This window comes from Mangifera indica, chromosome 5, assembly GCF_011075055.1.
Source record: "Mangifera indica cultivar Alphonso chromosome 5, CATAS_Mindica_2.1, whole genome shotgun sequence".
Lineage (NCBI taxonomy): Eukaryota > Viridiplantae > Streptophyta > Magnoliopsida > Sapindales > Anacardiaceae > Mangifera > Mangifera indica.
The window spans coordinates 16,682,076-16,701,820 of record NC_058141.1 but is presented as its reverse complement, the minus strand read 5'-3'; the positions used below and the strand labels follow the sequence as shown (position 1 = coordinate 16,701,820).

The 19,745-nt window shown below is 36.0% G+C and overlaps 3 protein-coding genes across 4 annotated transcripts; 2 read left to right on the top strand and 1 right to left on the bottom strand.

Annotated features, from left to right (window-relative positions):
* Positions 1 to 1,464: 1,464 nt before the first annotated feature.
* Positions 1,465 to 6,786, top strand: LOC123217657. Its single transcript, XM_044638748.1, has 5 exons — positions 1,465 to 1,482; positions 1,618 to 1,719; positions 2,789 to 2,868; positions 2,910 to 3,680; positions 4,692 to 6,786. The coding sequence occupies exons 4-5, from the start codon at positions 2,943 to 2,945 to the stop codon at positions 6,426 to 6,428; spliced, it is 2,475 nt and encodes an 824-aa protein (XP_044494683.1). The 5' UTR covers positions 1,465 to 1,482; positions 1,618 to 1,719; positions 2,789 to 2,868; positions 2,910 to 2,942; the 3' UTR covers positions 6,429 to 6,786.
* Positions 6,787 to 10,414: 3,628 nt separating this feature from the next.
* Positions 10,415 to 13,368, top strand: LOC123217001 (zinc finger protein GAI-ASSOCIATED FACTOR 1-like). The gene is made up of 3 exons (XM_044637727.1): positions 10,415 to 10,838; positions 11,211 to 11,607; positions 12,056 to 13,368. Exons 1-3 carry the CDS (start codon positions 10,628 to 10,630, stop codon positions 13,146 to 13,148), a joined length of 1,701 nt encoding a protein of 566 aa, XP_044493662.1. The 5' UTR covers positions 10,415 to 10,627; the 3' UTR covers positions 13,149 to 13,368.
* A 439-nt stretch (positions 13,369 to 13,807) lies between these two features.
* Positions 13,808 to 19,603, bottom strand: LOC123217002 (metal tolerance protein C1). Of its 2 annotated transcripts, none has more exons than XM_044637728.1 (12): positions 19,109 to 19,603; positions 18,959 to 19,028; positions 18,732 to 18,829; positions 18,477 to 18,604; positions 18,196 to 18,311; positions 16,158 to 16,254; positions 15,897 to 15,981; positions 15,434 to 15,496; positions 15,212 to 15,317; positions 14,831 to 14,973; positions 14,244 to 14,335; positions 13,808 to 14,174 (listed from the first exon to the last, which is right to left on the bottom strand). In XM_044637728.1, the coding sequence occupies exons 1-12, from the start codon at positions 19,463 to 19,465 to the stop codon at positions 14,045 to 14,047; spliced, it is 1,485 nt and encodes a 494-aa protein (XP_044493663.1). In that variant the 5' UTR covers positions 19,466 to 19,603; the 3' UTR covers positions 13,808 to 14,044. The 2 variants fall into 2 exon arrangements, with proteins under 2 accessions (XP_044493663.1, XP_044493664.1); XM_044637729.1 differs by having other exon boundaries at positions 13,808 to 14,165; positions 19,109 to 19,602.
* Between the last annotated feature and the right edge of the window lie 142 nt (positions 19,604 to 19,745).

Sequence of the window (19,745 nt, the reverse complement as noted above, 5' to 3'; positions counted from 1 at the left end):
TCATTTTGAAAAATATCATAAACACATTTAAAAATTTAAAATTTTTCATATACATTTATATTACATTATTATTTTTTCTAAAGTATGTATTGATCCGTATTAGTAATATATATAGTATAGTACGATATGTCTACTATATTGTATCAATTACGATACTCCTCATGATACGTATTATTTTTTATCTATAGCATATTGTATCATATGATATGTCTCATGTATCGTAGAATACTATTAACGATAGTCACAAATTATTAGAATAAGTTGCATATATTAAAACATAATTATCAATATCTCACAATATATAATACATATCCTACGATATAAATAAAAAATGATATCTATTATGAAGTGTATTGTAATTAATACGCTACAATGAATATATTGTATGAGATGATATATATCATATGATACAATATATATTATCAATATAGATCAATATATTTAAAAAAAAAAAGATAAGATATCCTATACAAAAATTTTTTAATTTTTAAAAATATTTATAATATTTTTTTAAAATAATAACATATTAATTATATTTTTTTATAAATTATTAATATTTTATTAATTTATCTATTAAAAATTATATTATACAATATCGACATTAAATAGATAATAAGTAAAAGTAAGATGTTGTTAGACAATCCGACTAACGTGAAATATGTCCCCAATAAATGGCATGTAACATCTAGAAAAATTCAACATTTATTTTCTTAGACGCACCGCAGACCCAATAGTTTTTAACTTAATAATGAGCGCAGACGAAGCTTGCGGTTCCTGTTAATGTAAGACGTGTCAAAATCACAGGCAGTTTCTTATACTTCCTAGTTATGTCATAAGACTCAATTAGGACCGTTTGATCGCAAACTTGATAGTCTAATCTTCATCCATTGATACTGTTAGGCGTCGCCAGCGTTGATGGATGCAAGTTATTGGTTGGATCAGATTAGAGCGGGTCCTACTAACTAAAGTCTTGAAAAACACAAGGCCATGTCAGCAATTGATTAAAAAAATTGAACAAAATATAAATTCAATAGTAGACCTCAATATATTTTTATTTTTTAATTCAAAAACGAAAAAGATTATATTAATAGTAAAGCTTTTTAATATGGTGTTCCCAGAAATATAGAGATCTGAGATTGAAAATATTATTATAAATGCCCTAAAGTAAGAGCAACTTGCCTTAGAATTAATTATGCAAACAAAAACAAAAAACAAAAAAGGCAAGACTTGTATGAACTTTATAGTAATTTCACTAATTCATAGAAACCCACCTGCGAACGCGTGTGGTCTGATTCTCATAAATCGAACAAACCGTACACAAATGCAGGCATTAATCTTCATTCTTTTTCTTTCTTTCTCTGTTTCAGCAGCCAAGATAATTTATTCGCTTTGATTGATTTTCTGCCTTTCTCTCTCTTCGCCAAGTCTACAACAATTCAACTCTCATGTGATATCCATCGTACTTCAACTCTTTTGTACGAGGTAAAAAAGCCAATTTTTTTACTGTAGTATAACATGCTTTATTTTCTTTCTCTGTCTTTTGTTCATTTTTTGCAACATGAAAAGAAGTTGAAATCGAGGTTTTCAGATGGATAACTGTAAAATCCTATTTCCCAGGTTTGGTTTTTGACGTGGGATTCAACGTTCAATTTCTTTTGTGGAGGTTAGCTTATGCTCCCTTGAATCATTCTTTGCATGTTTTTGTCTCTTTTGTTATTCGTATGTGACTTATTCTACTCTCTTCTTGTTTTTAGTGTTGCTTAAGTGGTTGAATCGAATTCAGTTATAATAGAATTTTCACTAGATATTGGTGATATACTTTTGCTTTCTACGTTTTTCCTTGAATGCTATTGGTTGTGATGAGATTATGCTGTATTCTTCATGTTAAGAGTTATATCTTTGTTGGGTTCCTCTAATTTTTAATTTTAATGATTTCTTCTCTGTTAATTATTATGTTAACATGTTCTTAGCATTGAATATTCGTTATAGTATTGTTGTTCATGGTTAGATTGAAAAAATGTGGTTCATGTCCATTAATTTTTTTCTTTTATTATTTTTTTCACGTGCAGACTTTTTAGCCTTACCTCTGTGACTCCATTTTCTCTAGGTCGTTCGTTTATTGAACTTCGGAGAATTATCCTGCTGGGTTTAATTTTCCCCGTTATAGGTTTTTTTTTCATAATAATATGGTTCGATAACTTACTGCTTTTAGTGAGTCTTCTGACAGTGATTGGCTAATCGGGAACCGTGCAGTTTTTTCTTTGTTCTTTTGTTTTGTTTTGTTTTTTTTTTTCCACATCAAATCTCCTATGTTTTGGTCCACGGCCTTATCCATTTCTGGCTTTAGCCTATTCAATAGTTCTGGGGAATAACAATGTTGCTCTGTATGCCGCATATAAAGCAGAAACTCTGTTTGTATGGTTCTGAAGTGAAGTCAAGCAATGTAGAGGAACCTTCCTTTGCTTCATTACAGTAAGCAAGAACCACTCAGTAGATGCTAGCAGGTAGATGAGACTAGAAAGTGATTTTATGTACTCTTTCTTAAAGGATGGTTGGAATGTACTTATACATACTCAACTTTAGCTTTTACCTAGTTGACATTTAATTGTTTCTTAGCCCCAAGCCCTAATAATCAAGATCAGTACACTCCATAAATTAGGTTCAGCATGTTCCTCTATTCTTGGTGGCCCAATTCTGTTTTGTCATTTTAAATTCAGCGTTAAGAATTTTGATCTAAGAGATACAGCATTTTGTTGATATTTTTTGAATATTTCATTTCTGTATGCAGTCATAACCTCAAACCACCCAAGAGAAAGCAGCCTTCCCACACCTAAGGCTGGTTATTTGCAATTTTCATACTTTAAGATTGTGTAAGTGTTAAGTTTCTGACTTGAATAACTGCTGCAATTTTGCAGATAAACTCTATCCATTTGGATAGAATCATGGAAAGCATTGATGATGAATCTGATGAGCGGTTACTTTCTCTTTCTTCCACTGAAATGAGTGATATTTCTGACGACCCAGAGGCCGTCCCTCGTGTTGGACATGAGTACCAGGCAGAGATTCCACCTGTTTTTATGAAAGATGATTATTTGCAACAAATGGATGATCCAGCTGAATTAAATACCATGATTAATCTGTCAAACCTGTTTTCTCTGGGATTGCCCATTCCACTTATCTGGGCAAAAATTGAAAATATTAATGGGACTGTAGAGTTTGAGAATGGTGAAGGGAGCCAGATTACTTCACATGATGAATATCCAGAACCTAAAGATGCTTCTTGGGGTAGTGTGTTGTGTGATGGGAATGAAATCGTACCTCAGGAATCAAAAAATAAGTTGTATCATATAGACAGAGGTCTCTGTCTTCTTCCTGGTTCTTTGGGTGAATCTTGGACTCAAATTGAATGTGAGAGTTTTCTCCTAGGTCTATATATCTTTGGAAAAAATCTTAATCTTGTGAAGAGATTTGTTGAGAGTAAAGGGATGGGGGACATATTATCTTTCTATTATGGGCAGTTCTACAGATCTGAGGGATACCGCGGATGGTCAGAACACTGGAAATTAAGGAGCAAACGTTTTGTGCATGGACAAAAGATATTCAGTGGATGGAGGCTACAGGAATTGTTATCAAGACTAGTTTCTCATGTCTCAGAGGAAAGCAAAAATATATTGCTTGAGGTATTGTCTTTTTTTTTTTTAAATTTTGTGCTAGGTAAACACAGTAAGTGTGCTACCTGATATCTGCTATTTGATTATGTGATAATGAATCCACTGTTATTAGAAGTTTTTTCTAAGTAATGTAATAATTGCATGAATATATTGAGATGTTCTCTAGATACATCATGGTTCATGAAGGACATATTTATGCAAGCGCAAAATTGAAGGGGAGAAACACATGTTTATAAGTTTTTCTAGATCTAGATTTTGATTTTCATTAGCAAAAAGAATATAGTATGTGCACTTATCATTAGCTATGTATGAAATTCCAGAGGTTTCTTTTGGTTCATCTCTGAGGCTTTATTGGTTCTTGGAAGTACAAAGTAAAGGAGAAAATTTGTTGATACTCTTCTTTATGAGGATTCATAACCATTCTTAAGTGATTTCCTTTTCTTGGTATTTTCTTAACAGCCAACCAAGTGCATGAATTTGAAATGTATCTGAAACATATTTAGAAGATTCCTAGGGGTTTATCCAACATGCAATCGTTTCCAAGCTAACAACCCTCAAAAGTTATTTATTTATTTATTTTCTGTCAAATGTGTCGTTAAACCTACAATTAAGTTAGAGACATGTTTGGCACTTGCCTTTTCGAATATTGGATTACAAAATTCTATGTATAACCAAATTTATTCCTGCTGATGTGAATTTGAAGTTATAAATGACCTTCTAAGATTAACCATTAATTCATTTTTGTTGGATGGAAAGTAATCTTGTTGTACTGAATGCATGAAGAATAGGATACACTTAAGAAGAAAAATCATTGGTGCAGTATGCCTTTTAAGATTGTCTTTCTGAAGGATCCTTTAATCTCCCTGTAAAGAAGTTCTGTTGATGTTGTCTTTCCGTCCTTTTGCAAGTTAATAGATTTTTATGCTAGCTAGTTAATTGTGCCAATGAGTCTACTCCATGTTTATTTTCGAGAAATATATTGTCCTGTTTGTTCATTTAAATGTAATGTGATCATTGTAGGCTTCTAGGAAATTTGTTGAGGGAAAGAAATCTTTTGAAGAATATGTTTTCACTTTAAAGAATACTATTGGTGTCAAGATGCTCATTGAAGCAGTAGGTGTCGGTAAAGGGAAGCAAGATCTCACAGGCACTGCCATGGAGCCAATAAAGACCAATAATGTGTTTTCTCTTCATTCTGAAATACCAGTTGGCAAAGCTTGCTCCTCTCTTAAATCTGCCGACATTATAAAGTTTCTAACAGGAGATTTCAGGTTAAGTAAAGCCCGATCAAATGATTTATTCTGGGAAGCTGTTTGGCCTCGTCTTTTAGCACAAGGATGGCACTCTGAGCAGCCTAAGGATCATGGCTTTTCTGGCTCAAAAAATTCGTTGGTTTTTCTTATACCTGGTGTTAAGAAGTTCTCAAGAAGGAAACTTGTGAAAGGTGACCAGTATTTTGATTCCATCAGCGATGTGTTGAATAAAGTTGCATCAGATCCAGGGCTGCTTGAGCTTGAAAGTGAAGCAGCAAAAGTTGTTGAACACAAGGAAGAACATAAGTTGGACCAACCAACTAAGCAAGAATCAGATGGTTTGTCAAATAAGCAACATCATTGTTACCTGCAGCCACGGAAGTCAAATCACGTTCGGCGTCTAATTCAGTTCACAATTGTTGATACTAGTTTGAATCAAGGAGCAGGACGACGTAAAGTGAGAGAGCTTAGAAGTTTACCTGCTGAAAGTTCTACTCTATCTGCCCCTTCGAGCAGTTCCTGTGATTCTGAGGAAGATACATCTCATGATGAAGAAGAAGAAACTCATACCCATGCTACTGCAGATAACATGACTGACAACGGAGTGCGTGTGGACTCATCAGATTGTGCAAATAGTATTCTGAATAATAGTATGCCTAACAGCCCTAGTTCCCCAAATGTAGCAGTAGACAAGCAGCAGCAGCTGGAGTTTTGTAAGTATCAGTTCTGCCAGAATGCAAATGCTAGCCGTTCGAACTGTTTGGCCCCTGCTATTGAACCTCAGGATTTAACACCTTGCAACCATGGAGATTCTAGCTGCAGCATCAACAATATCTGTGTGGATCAGAAGCTAGATGAAAATGTGTCAGATCTTAGACCAAGTTTGAATGATGCATGTGACATGGTTTGTCAACAGGGTCTTCCCCAAAATTTATCTCCTGCCAGATCTTTAGCTAAAGGCAGTCCAGATAGGAGCTATGAAGGAAATGTAACTGAAGATTGCGTGGATAGAGGCTTATCTGCCGAGAAACCTGAACACCATACATTGATAGACTTGAATTTACCTCAAGATCCATCAGAGTTAGGAAGTGATGGACCATTCACTGACATGGTGCAGAATAGTGACAATGCTAGCGAGAACAAATCATCTACTGTAATTGAAACCAACCATCAAGATGGGGAATTGAAGTTTGTTGATAATAGTAGAGATCAACAGCCCATCATGAACAACCGAAGGCAGAGTACAAGGAACCGACCATTGACTACAAAAGCGTTGGAGGCTTTAGCATTCGGGTACCTTAGCCCGAAGAGAAAGAGAAAGGACACTGAGACTCCTCAGTGTAAGTCAATGTCAAAAACTTCAAGACAAGTTCGTGGGAAGACTAATGTTAGTGGGACTCTTAGCAATGGTGCTGGAACCAATATTGCTGACTCCAGAATAGAGCAGAGGAGCTTGGGTGCATTATGTGGTAACACCAACATAGTTGGCGAGTCTCAAGTGTGATGGTTGTAAAAAAATGTGCAAGTCTTCGCAAAGGGGGGTTTTTACATTACATTTTGCAGGTTTTTTGTTGGGATTAAATAGTTACATTACAGTGGAAGAAAATCACAGGAAACCTCCTGTGTGCCCAAGTAGAGTAGCACTTGCTTGTGACACATGTGGCCCTCGGAGTATAGAAAATATGACACAGACAGGTATATAATGCAGAATTGAGATTATTTAGATAGGCCGAAGATCTTGTTTTCAAAGTTTCTAAAATTTTACAGTCTTATCAGCAAAAAGGTGAATTTTCATACTTATCATTTTGTTGAAATAAGTATGTAACTGCTCTTGTCTATTTTCATACACATTTTCAGTCTTATGCTTCCTTGGCTACTTGAACAGGAGGAACTTTCCCCGTTTCAGCTAGAATTCGGAAATAGGGTTAGGTCCCAAAACAAATAATTTGAAAATTTTCTAAACTTTTTTTTTTTAAGTTTAGTTTGAAAAAAATTTTAAACCGCGCCAAATCAATCAGACTGAACATATCTCTATTCTAGGCCAAGTAAAAGCTTTCAAACTTAAGTTGCATAAAAGTACAAAAACAATTGAAGCCAAATCAGACATCTCATTTCTTGGCCATTGGGAAACACTAACTACCAACTTCAGATCCAGCCTAAAGAAGAGTGGAATATTATTTTCTTTTTAGATTAAGAGCCAAATTTCTCTCATATTTTATAAAGTACAAAAAAGGGGATTGAGCTCCTATAAAACTGTAAGGAGAGAGTCCTGAGAAATGAGTAAAAGAGGAAAAGACTGATGTGGTGATGATGTGAGGAGATGGGATGAGTGGCACTCCTGGAGTGCAGTAGGATGAAACACAACATTGGAGATGATAAATATACGGTGGTACACTAGCGGTGAACTTGTGATATGAGACGATAAAAGTAAAAGATGTCAAAAATCTTACAAAAAAGATTGAAAATGTTGCTTGAGTTTGATCACAATTGAGAAAAAAATAGTGTGAGAAGATGATAATGCAAAATAACTATTTTATCTTTTCCCATAACGAATTTTATTTACAAAAGTGAAAAATAGGTGAATAAATGAATTTTTCAAATTTGAAAGATAGAAAGTATCATTTTATCAAATTTAGGGCGCAAAATAATTGCTTTGGCCTAAAATAGATAAAGATGCGGAGAGGGTCAATTTCAGGCATGGGGCCTTTGATGTTTCAACCCCACCCTTGAATGCCGGTGGTAATCACCATGTTAATTCTTAATTATTAAGCTAATAATTAAGGATTTCATCCATCAAAGCTGCGATTAACAAGTAAAATTAAATGTTCATTCTTTTTTCACGAATTAAAACGAATAAGATTATTTTTTATATTGTTAAATGGTGGTAGTCTTTCTCATCATATTGGCTACGAACCTAATTGACTACACGTAATCCACCAATTAAAGTAATAACCTCTCAACTCCTAAGACTATGAAATGGACTTGCATTAAGTAATACATTAAAAAAAATCTCCCTATTGCCTTGTAGTATTATACTAAGCAAACCCAGTTGACACCTAATAGCGAAGTTTCATGCTTGTTGCTGCATCAAAATGCTTCTTCTGAATTTCATATAGTTTATTTACCTAATTAGTAATTATCAAGCATATGCATGTCTATATCAAACAACAATAGAGTATTCTTTTGTCCTTATCATTTGATTACAAATAAATATGCTCATCGAGAGGAATAGCCGTCCTTTTGTGTTGGTTTTATCCTTTGCCAATGTCAGTTAGTGGCTGGGTCAGTCTTGTTAGTTAATTTTTTATGTAGCATTTTGATAAACAAGCAGCATCCAAATGCAGCTTAGGTCGTCTTTATATTGGGTCTTATCAAGACAATTACGAAAGAACACTTATAAAGTTTGGAATCTTTTGGCTTTACATTGTTGTGTTGATGTTTGCTTCATAATTTTCATCGACCTTCAACGATAATAACTAAGCAATCTTTTTGTCATTACCTTTGATTAGTTTGTGATGGAAATGAGCATCTCTCCATCCTCTTAATTGGCAACTGTCTTGGAAATTATTTAACTAGAGTTTCAGAATTTAGTGGGTGTTTCATATTCTTTCTTCTGTCTGCTTCTTGTTTCTCTCAGTAAGCTTAACCTAAAATATTCGCATGCATGCCCATCTATATCTTTCCCATGTTAGACGTCAAAAGTAAGTATTTCCCAGAATGTGTTTGTCCTTAATTAAACAATGTGAAATGGGATAATGAAATTTCTTTAGACATGGTCAAGATTGCAACATTAAGAAGGGAAGAAAAAGAAAAAGAAAAAGAAAATCATTCATTATAAAAGCATGCCCACAATGGATTTAAGAAGTGTTCAGCTTTTTCATTTGCTTCATTTATATATATCTAATCTATGGAGATACATTAATTTAACAGCCAGGTTGTCCAGTTTAAACATTAGGGCAAATGCCTATTGGATTTTTGGATATATATCTTTGTTCTTTAATCTGGTATGATCCCTTTTCCCCAATGCAATTGAAGCATTTTTATCACGTTGGAACTTTAGTTGGCACTTGGCCGTAATACTTGTGGGCATTCCTAGGCAATATTATATTTCTGGGTTTATCATTTTGCTAATAAATTATTCCTAGACAATTACAAGAAAGACTTTAAGCTTAACAAATCAGATTCTTTGGGGAAGAAGATTGAAGATACAAAAAGTCTTTCTTACATTTATCTCCCTCACCTGCTTTACAGACAAATGATATGAAAATTACCCAACAACTGAATCACATCAAAGTGGTAAGCACATTAATATGTTGAATTCCATTGGTGAAAGGCTATAAACTGATGAACAATTTGAGAGGAACAGTGAAGATTGCTTTGGCAATCATTATCCTTATATTTGTATACTTAGCTTTCGTCGTTTTTAAGTAAAAAACTCAGCTAGAAAACAAGCCAGCTACATCTTTTATGTCATTAATTGAGTTGTTTTTGAAACACGATGGACATGGACTGGTTTGTCCCCTTCTATCGTTTGGATCAAATGAGACAAAACAAAGTTCGGCACCGTTAAACTTATAAAAGATAAAAAAATATGTAATGATGCAATAAACTTCACCTGATGAATTTGAGTAATTGGCTGCATGATTTAAAGAGTACAGAGGAAGCATGTACAACAAATGAACGAATAGCTGTTATTTCACCAATTCCTAAAACCAGCATGTTATGGTTATGGCAATTTTAATTTCAATTTTTGGTCAGTTTATCGAACAGATCTTGAGAAAATATATACAGTTTGCCCCCTTGGTGGGGGTCATTTGCTTACCCTTTTCTTAACCACTTTTGATCACTAACACAGTGGTTTGATATTGGGATTCTTTCATTCATTTGGTATATAATTGAGAAATTTACCATTTGGGATTTGTCTGCTGTACTGGAAAACTTGAGCAGAATTTGTTCTCACTTGTCATGATTTTTAATTTTGTCACCTGGGCGACTTTTCGAAAATCAGTTTTGTTGTTAGTTTATCAGCTAGCTTTCAAATACCCGCTGCACATGCCTTTGGACTTGATGACATGAAGTAATTTATCTAATAATAAAATTCAGCACTACCAGCTAAAGCTTAAGACATGATAGTCCAGCTGATCTTAATCTGACTGCCGCTGCCGCTGAAAAGTTTAAAATTACATTCACAACTTAATTCAATATAGAGATGGCATATGGGGCTAAAATCATACATAATTTATCCTGGAATCTGGGCTTGAAAATTTTTATGATATTAAGGATATGCTTGAACTCAGATAGGTTATCATGAACAAGTCAATCTTGATGAGCCAAGGTTCTTGTTTTACAAGGTTGATTCAAAAAATTAAATAAAGCATGGAATGGCAATTATTATAATACCCATAACAAAGCAGGGGTATTTAATAAGCAAACGTCTCTTGTGAACACTATATATATTTATAAAAAGCCAAAGAAAGACCAAATTTCAATGTTAGTCTTATGCAGCAAATGGTCCTCTTCTTCACCTGAAATGAAGGAGAATTCCCTGGTTTTTGTCTTCCTCTAGTGAGAGCAGATTCCTGATTTTAAGTTCACCAAAAAACAAGCCCTATTACCAACAAGAAGAAAGAAAGAAACAATTGAGTTTTGGAAAAGGAAAAAGAGACAAAATTTGTATAATTATCTCAAAATCTTTTGTTCAAAATGTCAAATATCACAGGTGACGAAGGGAGCTTCTCTTCAGGAAATACTGGGGAAGAAGTCCACCAGCTTCAAGAAAAGCAGCACCAACAAAATCACTTACAGGGTTCCACTGCAGGACCTTCTGCTGCATCTAACAGCAATGGCTCTACCTCTCAACAACAACAACAACAACCGGTTGCAAAGAAGAAAAGGAATCTCCCGGGAACTCCAGGCAAATTCATCCACCCATCAACCTTAATTATGTTTTTTACACTAATTCTGCACACAGTTGTGTTCTTAGTAATAAGAAAATAACATTTATCTTCTTTATTATGACTCCTGGCTCATGGCAAACCTTTGATCAACCAACTTGTTTCTAAATTTGCCATGGCCGCTCCAATTATTGGCTTAGAGATTGTACTTTTAGAATCTCTTTTTGTTTTCACCTTTTCTGAACTATGGGGCCATGAGTCTATCTCATGGAAGTACACCACTGTGCCACTTGGACCTAGCCCTTTGACTGTCAGCTTTTTTTCCAAATATCTCAACTGTACATTTGATCATGATTAAAACTAGATTGTGCTAATTGATTTGCATGTTTCAGATCCAAATGCCGAAGTTATTGCCCTATCACCGACAACCCTAATGGCTACAAACCGGTTCGTGTGTGAGATTTGCAATAAAGGATTTCAGAGGGACCAAAACCTACAGTTACACAGGAGAGGCCATAATCTTCCATGGAAGCTCAGGCAAAGGACTACAACAGAGGTCAGAAAACGGGTTTATATATGCCCCGAGCCAACATGCGTCCATCACAACCCGGCTCGCGCGTTAGGAGATCTTACTGGCATTAAAAAGCACTTTAGCCGTAAACATGGGGAGAAGAAATGGAAATGTGACAAATGTTCCAAGAAATATGCAGTGCAATCGGATTGGAAAGCTCATCAAAAGACCTGTGGTACTAGGGAATACAAATGTGACTGTGGAACCATCTTTTCCAGGTGACGCTATATATATATATATAATATGTAGTTGCTTTCTCTTTGCTGAATTTTATAGATAAGAAAATTGATATATGCATGGTAATTTCTCGACTTGGAAGTGTCACCTGAGCGGGGCAGAAGTTGTCACTATACTGTAATGAAGCTTGTTCGCCCGCAACAACCCAGACACCCGCCAACCCCACCACCACACACGCCACCACACAACCCCCCCCCCCCCCCCCCCCCCCCCCCCCCCCTCCTTAAGATTTTGCATGATTGTCTTTCGCTTTGTGATAAAATATATACGAGAAAATGGCCGACATAATATAGGCTTTTTCACTTTCTTTTTGACCCCTTTTTTACTCTTGATCTCTATGCTCACTTAGATTACAAAGTCTTATCATTGTTTTTATTTATTAGAATAAAACAACCTAATATGGCCCACTGCTTATTCTTATGGGCGCAGACGAGATAGCTTCATCACCCACAGAGCTTTCTGTGATGCACTGGCTGAAGAAAACAACAAAGTAAACCAAGGACTAATGAACAGCATCGGATCAAACATTCAAAGCCAGGTGCCGGAGCTCATGTCGTCAATGCCCTTAAACACCGATAGCAATACATCCATTGGAATGTCTGATTTCAACAATTTTGACCCCAAAAACCCTCTAAAATCCCTTCCTCAAGATCTAGTCCCTATGCCTTTTAAGTCCATGAACATGGGAGGAGGTATGTTCTCCAGCAGCTCCGGCACTCTCTTTGGCTCTCCAAGAACCATTTCTTCATCTTCTTCGAGCCTCCAGCTTAGCTCCAATACCTCATCCGGATTCAACTATCGCCAAGATAGTAAAACCGGAAGCCAAATCTTGGGAACGGCTCATATGTCAGCCACAGCCTTATTGCAGAAAGCAGCCCAAATGGGTGCAACCGCAAGCAATAGCATAAACTCTCCCATGATGCAAAAGACCTTTTCCAGTAGCATGACGGGTCCTGACCAGCTATCTTCAATTAAACCACCCTCTTATGGAACCATTCAGCAACATAACACTTCATATGAACACTTCCCATCTCAGCCCGATCAATCAAACATGGTTGGAATCAACGGTGGTGCATTCACGAATCATATCACGCCAAAGACCTCAGAAGAAATATCTCAACTTTTTGATACGAGAACAGGAAGTCAAGCAATGAATGAGATGGGGATGTTCACTAGTATGTACATGAGTGGTGAGCAAAACCAGTTCTTGAAAAACATGGAACATGAAGATAGCAGTGGTAGTTCAAGCTTGATACAGGCAAGAACTGGAATAGACCGTAATTCAATAGGACCATCAAGGTTTGGAGGAAGCAGTGGGGGTGGTGATGTGATGACACTTGATCTTCTGGGGATTGGAAGATCAAGGCCAACCAATGTACATGAACAACAGCATAATCAGTTGCATCAACAAAGACTGGAACTTGAAGCAATGAACCAGCAAAGAATGCCAATAATGAATCCCTTCCACCAGCAGCTTTCACATGGCGATTCAGCAATTGAAAAACCCATATGGGATGTTTGACAAAATTGTAAACTTTCTGTTTGTTGATTCAGCTTTAGTGTGTTATCCATGGAAGAATAGACTTCTGACCGCATTCAGAGACACAGAAGAAGGCTACCAGTTAAATACCAATGTGTTTGGTCGGTTACTCAGCAACTTGGTCATTGTATAACATGAGCCTGTAATTTGAATTCATATGCTCCTCCTCATGCATAATTTAATTAGATAGCTTTTTGTGATATTTTGTCAACATTATTTTGAGACTTGAGTTGAGGCAGGGAACGTTTTCTTCAAACAGAAAAAACAATGGTATCTTTTTAAAAATATCCACTCTGCAACACAGTCACATTTGAATCACCGGATTTCGTCTGCTAACTCTCATGTATCTGCTTCAGTTAGTTCCCCGTGCCACTATATAAGTAATTTCACTATAGAAGCATTCCCTCTTTTAATCAATTTCTCTCATCAACAACTACAACTGGTGTTGTGGCATTAAGCAGTCAATTTGGTTGATTGAAATCTGGGTTTTAGCTCACCCAGGAACGAGTTTTAGCTCCATTTAAACAAATCCTACAAACTCTACTGTTTGTGCTACGTAGCAAAGAGCTCTTCAAATTACTGTCAAAAATGCTGAACAGTTATAGATATGAAGACTACTGGACTTTTTGGGACTGACACCATTAAAATAAAGGATCCAGTTCATGAAGACTGAAACCTTTTATCTCATTATTGCAACCCAACCAAAAATTTGGAATGTTGCTGTCATTTCTCGTTGTTGGCACCTCCCCATGGGAGATGATCAATGAGAAGTATTAACGTAACATTAAGATGCTCTACTACAACAAACCAATAGCTGTATCTTTCAATGCCATATATTTAAAATTATGAGTATTTCCCTCTCTGTTTGTTTTTTCCCCCTATTCACAATGAATCAGTGGGATTGGGCGCCCCAATCTTAGCTGTAAACTTACTTGAAAAACATTAGAAGTTGCCTTTAAAATCTCCTGTTCTGCTTCTTCTGCCATTTTCATTGCATCCCTGTGATCACTAAACAGGAAACTGTTAAGCAATTTGATTGGTGTCATCATGTTCAGCTATGTCAGATACAAGTCATACCTAATCAAAATGTCGGCAGGCATGGAGACTTCAATTTGGAGAAAAATCCTGCCTTGCAACAAGTGGTGAGTTATACGCTCAACCACGATATTCTGAAAATCAGAATTCAATTCACTCATGAAGAAGACTGAAAATACATTTAAACTAAACAAAATATAAAGTGCAACAATAATGAAAATGTCTAATTAGTTAAATGCTCAAGCATGAGAGCAGCATGAACAAATGAAAAACTGTTAAAGAGGCATAGAAACAGAATTCGATGGTCACTGAAAGCTAGAAGTCAAAACTTTAGCAATCAGAACTTCATGGCTCATATTTTCTCTATTTTGAACCAAAGGTTTCAAAAAGATATTACTGGATGTGGTACACACGTGCAGAAACAAGGAGGTAACATCAGTTGATGCAAGACAAAGATTCAATAATCCTTCCAATGTTAGTAAAAATTTCTGGGAACTATTTTGATATAAAAAGCCATGGAAATTGTATTCTATAGGCATCTACTTATGACATAGTTCAAGATCAATTTACCATAAATATGCCAGTAAATAAGCTTTTAAGTTCACTCAATGAAGAGAAAAAGAAAATACCTCTTGGAACTTTGACGAGAAAATATTATGAACAATAGCTTCAATATCTGAGTCCTCATAGATATTATCCTTTTGATCTGAAGTTCCCTTGAGACTTTCTTGCTGGTCCATCATACTTGGAGATAATTGTAAAAATTCAGGATCTACAAGGACATTTATAAATGTGATTAAAACACACATAGATGATCAAGTTGGAATGAAAGCCTAAGATTTTCATAAACAGAGATGAAGTGAATCAAAATAAAACTGAGGAGATTGAAGTTACAATGGCTAGATCAACGTGAATGACAACAATAACTACTATAATAATGAGAATAAGGTATACTGTAACTTAAACTAGTTTGCCTGAACCAATTACAAAGAACACGACCTGCAACCCACCTATGTGTATGAAAACTTCAGATACTTCAGGATGAGACTTATGAATATGATCACGAACATTTTCTCCGATTGCATGAGCAGCACTAACACTAGAAAATGGATCAACCTGTAGGTCAAAAGTTGAAAGCATGCAACAACTAAGTCACTTAGAGTTTCTAGCAATCTTACGTGAATGCAGAATACTTCTGCATTGGATTTAATGTTATAATCAGCAGAACATACCACAATATGTACATCAAGGTACAGAGATGAACCAGCCCTCCTTCCCCTCAAACGATGGCATCCCTGCAGACAATTCAAAAGCTATTTAATCGAGAAAATAAAAAATGTAAGTCAACATATAAGTTACTAACTTCACCTGCAGCAAACAACCAACTGATGAAATAATAATTAAGGAATTCCTAAAGTTAAGTCAAACAAATTATATTTCAACTTTATGCTGGAGCTATATAGACTTAGGTTTATCATACAAATACATGGAACTCATGTACTCCCACAATAATTATTGATCAATCAAAAAAATTTGGAAAGTAATTGGCAGCCTTAGAAATAAAACAGCAGTAAAAACTAAAACCAAAATAGAGAACCAATGCGCAACAGTATGACAACAATGGGTCAGAGAATAAAGTAGCACAATTTCTAAAAGGCAGATGTGAGGGGAAAATATAAGCATTCTAGTACAAACCTTGACTCCTTCGACTTTTAGTATTGTTTGCCTCATAGGGGCCAAATATTCTGCTGGGATTGCAGCATCCACAAGTTCCAAGACACTAGCAGTTGATACAAGGACAAATTCAATATTGATATTCACAAAGACAAAAAAGCAACTTATCTAATAATCATTCAAGAATGGAATACCAAATTTTCGGCAATCAAAAATATTAAAGATGGACTTTGGGCTGTCAATAAATTAGATGGTGCATATATAATGGAAAGCAGATAATACCTCAGATACCCAGTCTCCAGTCCAGCTTTGAAGATCATGCCAGAGACAACTAGTCCAGCCAGGGGATCTAGAAACTTAACTCCAAGTACAGAGCCTCCTAATGTCATGATGACAAAATCGATAAGTATTCGCACGATTGGAAGCAATGAATAATAAACTCACCAAGGAATGAAACAAAACAAAAATAGAGGAAGAAAGACAGTAGTTGCGCAGTTAGCACACCATTAAGAAACCGCCTCGTCAAAAGCGGGAAGCAGCAAGGCATGTTGCCTAGGCGTGCTATGGCAATATCACAATCCCCACACTGCGGGTCGAGCAAAATCACCAAGGATATGGAAAGAGTTTGACCACCTGGGCTAAACCACATGTATCCCATAGGAAGAAAGCATGTTGGCTACCACCGAAACATACATTAAGGTGTAGTCATCTCTATGACAACTTTGTGATTCTCATATAGCATCGAAAGTAACGTAGTGACACCATTTCCCACTATCCTGGGGTTACATGTGTCGTCCATGTCATTCATAGGCTGAACCCATGGACCTCAATAATTACAATAAAACCCTTCCTTCTGACATAAAAAAAGGGGAAGCCAAAGGAGAAAGGGGCTTCTTTTTTCCGGCAACAAAGAAAAAAGCATATCAAGAGGATTTTTTGGATCTATTGGCTTTTAATCTACGATCTCTTTCTATTTCATTCTCATAAAATCTTCCTAAGACAAAACATAAATCAAAACAAAAGACATTCTATAAATTCTCTCCAAAAGACTCATGATCACTCTTTGTAATTGTTCTCTGTGCACACTGTAAAAAAGAGTAAATAAAACTACAATAGACATAGGTTTTGCTCGAGCAACAAACTACTTAAAAAACTATTTTAATTGTTTTTGCTAATTACACGGACACTTTCTATTGCACTCTAATTACATCTCTCATGTAATATTTCCATATAGTTACATTATTTCATCGATGCAATTTCTCATATCAACAATAGTATTCCCATATTTCCTCAAGAAATGCTAACATTGAGCAATCCCACCCTAAAAAGTTAAATGCAGTGACTGCTACATGAAGACCTTCAACCCATTTTGACCATTGAGAGAAAAGTTGACATATAGTCATTCTATCATTTTCAATCCACTAGCCAAAGTGCAAAAAATTATGGAGAAGGGAATGGATTATTGATTATACCAGACATCTCAGAATATCACTAATATACAACTTCAAAAAGCTTTTCTGATATATAAAAAAATTACATAAAGGTTTTTGTATTTTTAAGCAGATATTGTTTTGGAAGATACCTTAGCTTTTTCGACAGGCAAAAAAATGTAAAGCCATGCTGCGAATTTGAAGATCAAAAGTGTAAACAGAATAAAATCCAGATTTTATAAGAACCTCGTTAAATAATGGAACCAATAGTAGGGCTGGATTCGAGCCGAGCCGAGCTCAGCGGCTCGGTTCATATACGGGCGGCTCGAGTTCGGCTCGAGCTCGGCTAAGGCCAGCTCGTTTCGGGCTCGAGTTCGGCTCGGCTCGGTTTTCATTACCAAAACAGCGTCGTTTTATGTAAAAAAATTTTAAAAAAAATCTACCGAGCCAGCTCGAGCTCAATCGAGCTCGGCCAAGCCCAATTAGTTCCGGGCTCAACCGAGCTGGCTCGGCTCGAGTCCAGCCCTAACCAATAGACTTGTGTCCACGGCATAGCCCTTCTTTAATGTCTATTGACTCCTGGGATTGAACCCAGGCAATTGCATAGGACAGATTTTAAGGGGAAAACTACTCCCACTTTGTACCCCAGCCATCTAACCAAGAAGAAAAAAAAGGCAGAGCTATCTATATTCTAAATAAGTCCTGGGGATGTCATAATGCATAAATCAGTATCAACATTTTGCAGTAAACATTGGTCAATTAACCAAATGAATAAAGTATCATCTACGAATTATCACAACACATACAAACACACTAATTAACCACAAAATCTTGCACAAAGATGTTACAAGTGCTAAAAAAACTTAAAAGATTAATGGTTTGCTTCTCACCAACCCCAATAAGAGCAACAACCGACGAAATAGCATCAGCACGATGGTGCCATGCATTTGCTTTCATCAGTCCACTTCCTTGCCTTTCCCCAGCTCGTTTTGTTATCCAATAAAGCCTATGCATTAAAAAAAAAAATTCCAAGATTAGAATGACAAAGCAGCCAACACGATCAATGAGAAGAAAATTGGAACTCCCCCCAAAAAAGTCCTGCTACATCCAACAGTAATATAAAGGAAAAGTTCATCGATTAAATTAAAAATAAGGAAAGACTTAAGGGCACCCTTCTTTAACAGATATTGATAAAAGAATCATGGTCAAAGCTAGGATAGGGTGATCCATATCAATTCCATGATGATGGCTATGCTCATTGACATGATTGCCTACTTCAGGAGCAGTAGACGTCAAACCCTGCACATGATTAAAAAAAAAAATCCGAGGGGCAGAAAGTAGAAACTAATTTGATTTGAAAAGTATATGGAAACCTATAAACTAATTCATTTATGAACAAACAGAATGAGAAAGAAAGAAGGTTTACAAGCAAAATGTCTAAAGCATGCCATGCAATACCGCCAGCAGTTGCCAAAAGCATACATGAGATTCCAAGAGCTCCCAGAGTTTCAAATTTACCATGTCCTGAGAAGACAAAATAACAATAACGAGACAATGTTACAAATCAAAGTATATTTTCTTTAAAGCGAATTAAAAAGAGAAGCACAAATTTAAGAATCACGGAGCAGCGTGTAGGTACAAATTAAACGTGACCATATGGATGTTCTTTGTCTTTAGGAACATTTGCCGCTTTGAATGACCACAATGCAATCCCACTGAGAACCTGCAGTAAAATAAATAAATAAAACAAAAGCACATGGAAGGGAAATGCTTAACCAACAAACTTAAAAAGCTGTAAATTACCACATCGGATATGGAATGGGCAGCATCAGCAATAATGGCAGTACTTCCCGATACGTATCCAGTCAAAGCTTTGCCAATTGCCAATCCAATATCGGAGAAGAGACCAAGCCGGAAAATATTCTCGGCCTCTTTTCCCGAGAACTGGTGGCGGTGGTCGTGGTGGTCATGGGCATGACCTAAATGCCACCTAACAGGGATCTTGAGGTAATGTTGATTAGAGAAATTTGAAGAAGGGCTAGAAAATTGGGAATTTAGCGATTGGAAAATGGGGTGATAGTAGGTTCTGTTGGATTTTGTGGACAGCGTGGAGATGTAGCTCCTGTAAATGGTGTTGAAATTGTAGAATCTAAATCCCATTGCTTAATTGGTCAGATCAGAACAACAACAAAGATGAGAAAGATTGATTTATTTGTATCCAGTAATGGAAGATAATCATGAAATTGAAACACAAGGCAACCCAAATTTTCTGCCCGTAAATACATGGTCATATCATCCAATACGAATACGAATCCTTTTTACGTGTCACCAGAGTTGACTCCGTCTATACAAAAGAAAGTAAAACATGTCGTTTCTTTTTAAATAGGTAAATGATAGGTCGTCTATACCTCCAAAAATCAGACGACCTGTCATTTATATA

What these genes read in the sequence shown, in the direction of transcription:
- LOC123217001 (XM_044637727.1), top strand. Translation starts at nt 10,628, where the DNA reads ATGTCAAATATCACAGGTGACGAAGGGAGCTTCTCTTCAGGAAATACT. An exon ending in GAATCTCCCGGGAACTCCAG is followed by an intron (nt 10,839 to 11,210) that starts GCAAATTCATCC and finishes TGCATGTTTCAG; the next exon opens with ATCCAAATGCCGAAGTTATT. An exon ending in TGTGGAACCATCTTTTCCAG is followed by an intron (nt 11,608 to 12,055) that starts GTGACGCTATAT and finishes TTATGGGCGCAG; the next exon opens with ACGAGATAGCTTCATCACCC.
- LOC123217657 (XM_044638748.1), top strand. Translation starts at nt 2,943, where the DNA reads ATGGAAAGCATTGATGATGAATCTGATGAGCGGTTACTTTCTCTTTCT. An exon ending in GCAAAAATATATTGCTTGAG is followed by an intron (nt 3,681 to 4,691) that starts GTATTGTCTTTT and finishes TGATCATTGTAG; the next exon opens with GCTTCTAGGAAATTTGTTGA.
- LOC123217002 (XM_044637728.1), bottom strand. Translation starts at nt 19,465, where the DNA reads ATGGGATTTAGATTCTACAATTTCAACACCATTTACAGGAGCTACATC. An exon ending in TCAATATCTGTTAAAGAAGG is followed by an intron (nt 18,312 to 18,476) that starts GTGCCCTTAAGT and finishes TTTAATGCATAG; the next exon opens with GCTTTATTGGATAACAAAAC. An exon ending in TCTCGTCAAAGTTCCAAGAG is followed by an intron (nt 14,336 to 14,830) that starts GTATTTTCTTTT and finishes TCTGATTTTCAG; the next exon opens with AATATCGTGGTTGAGCGTAT.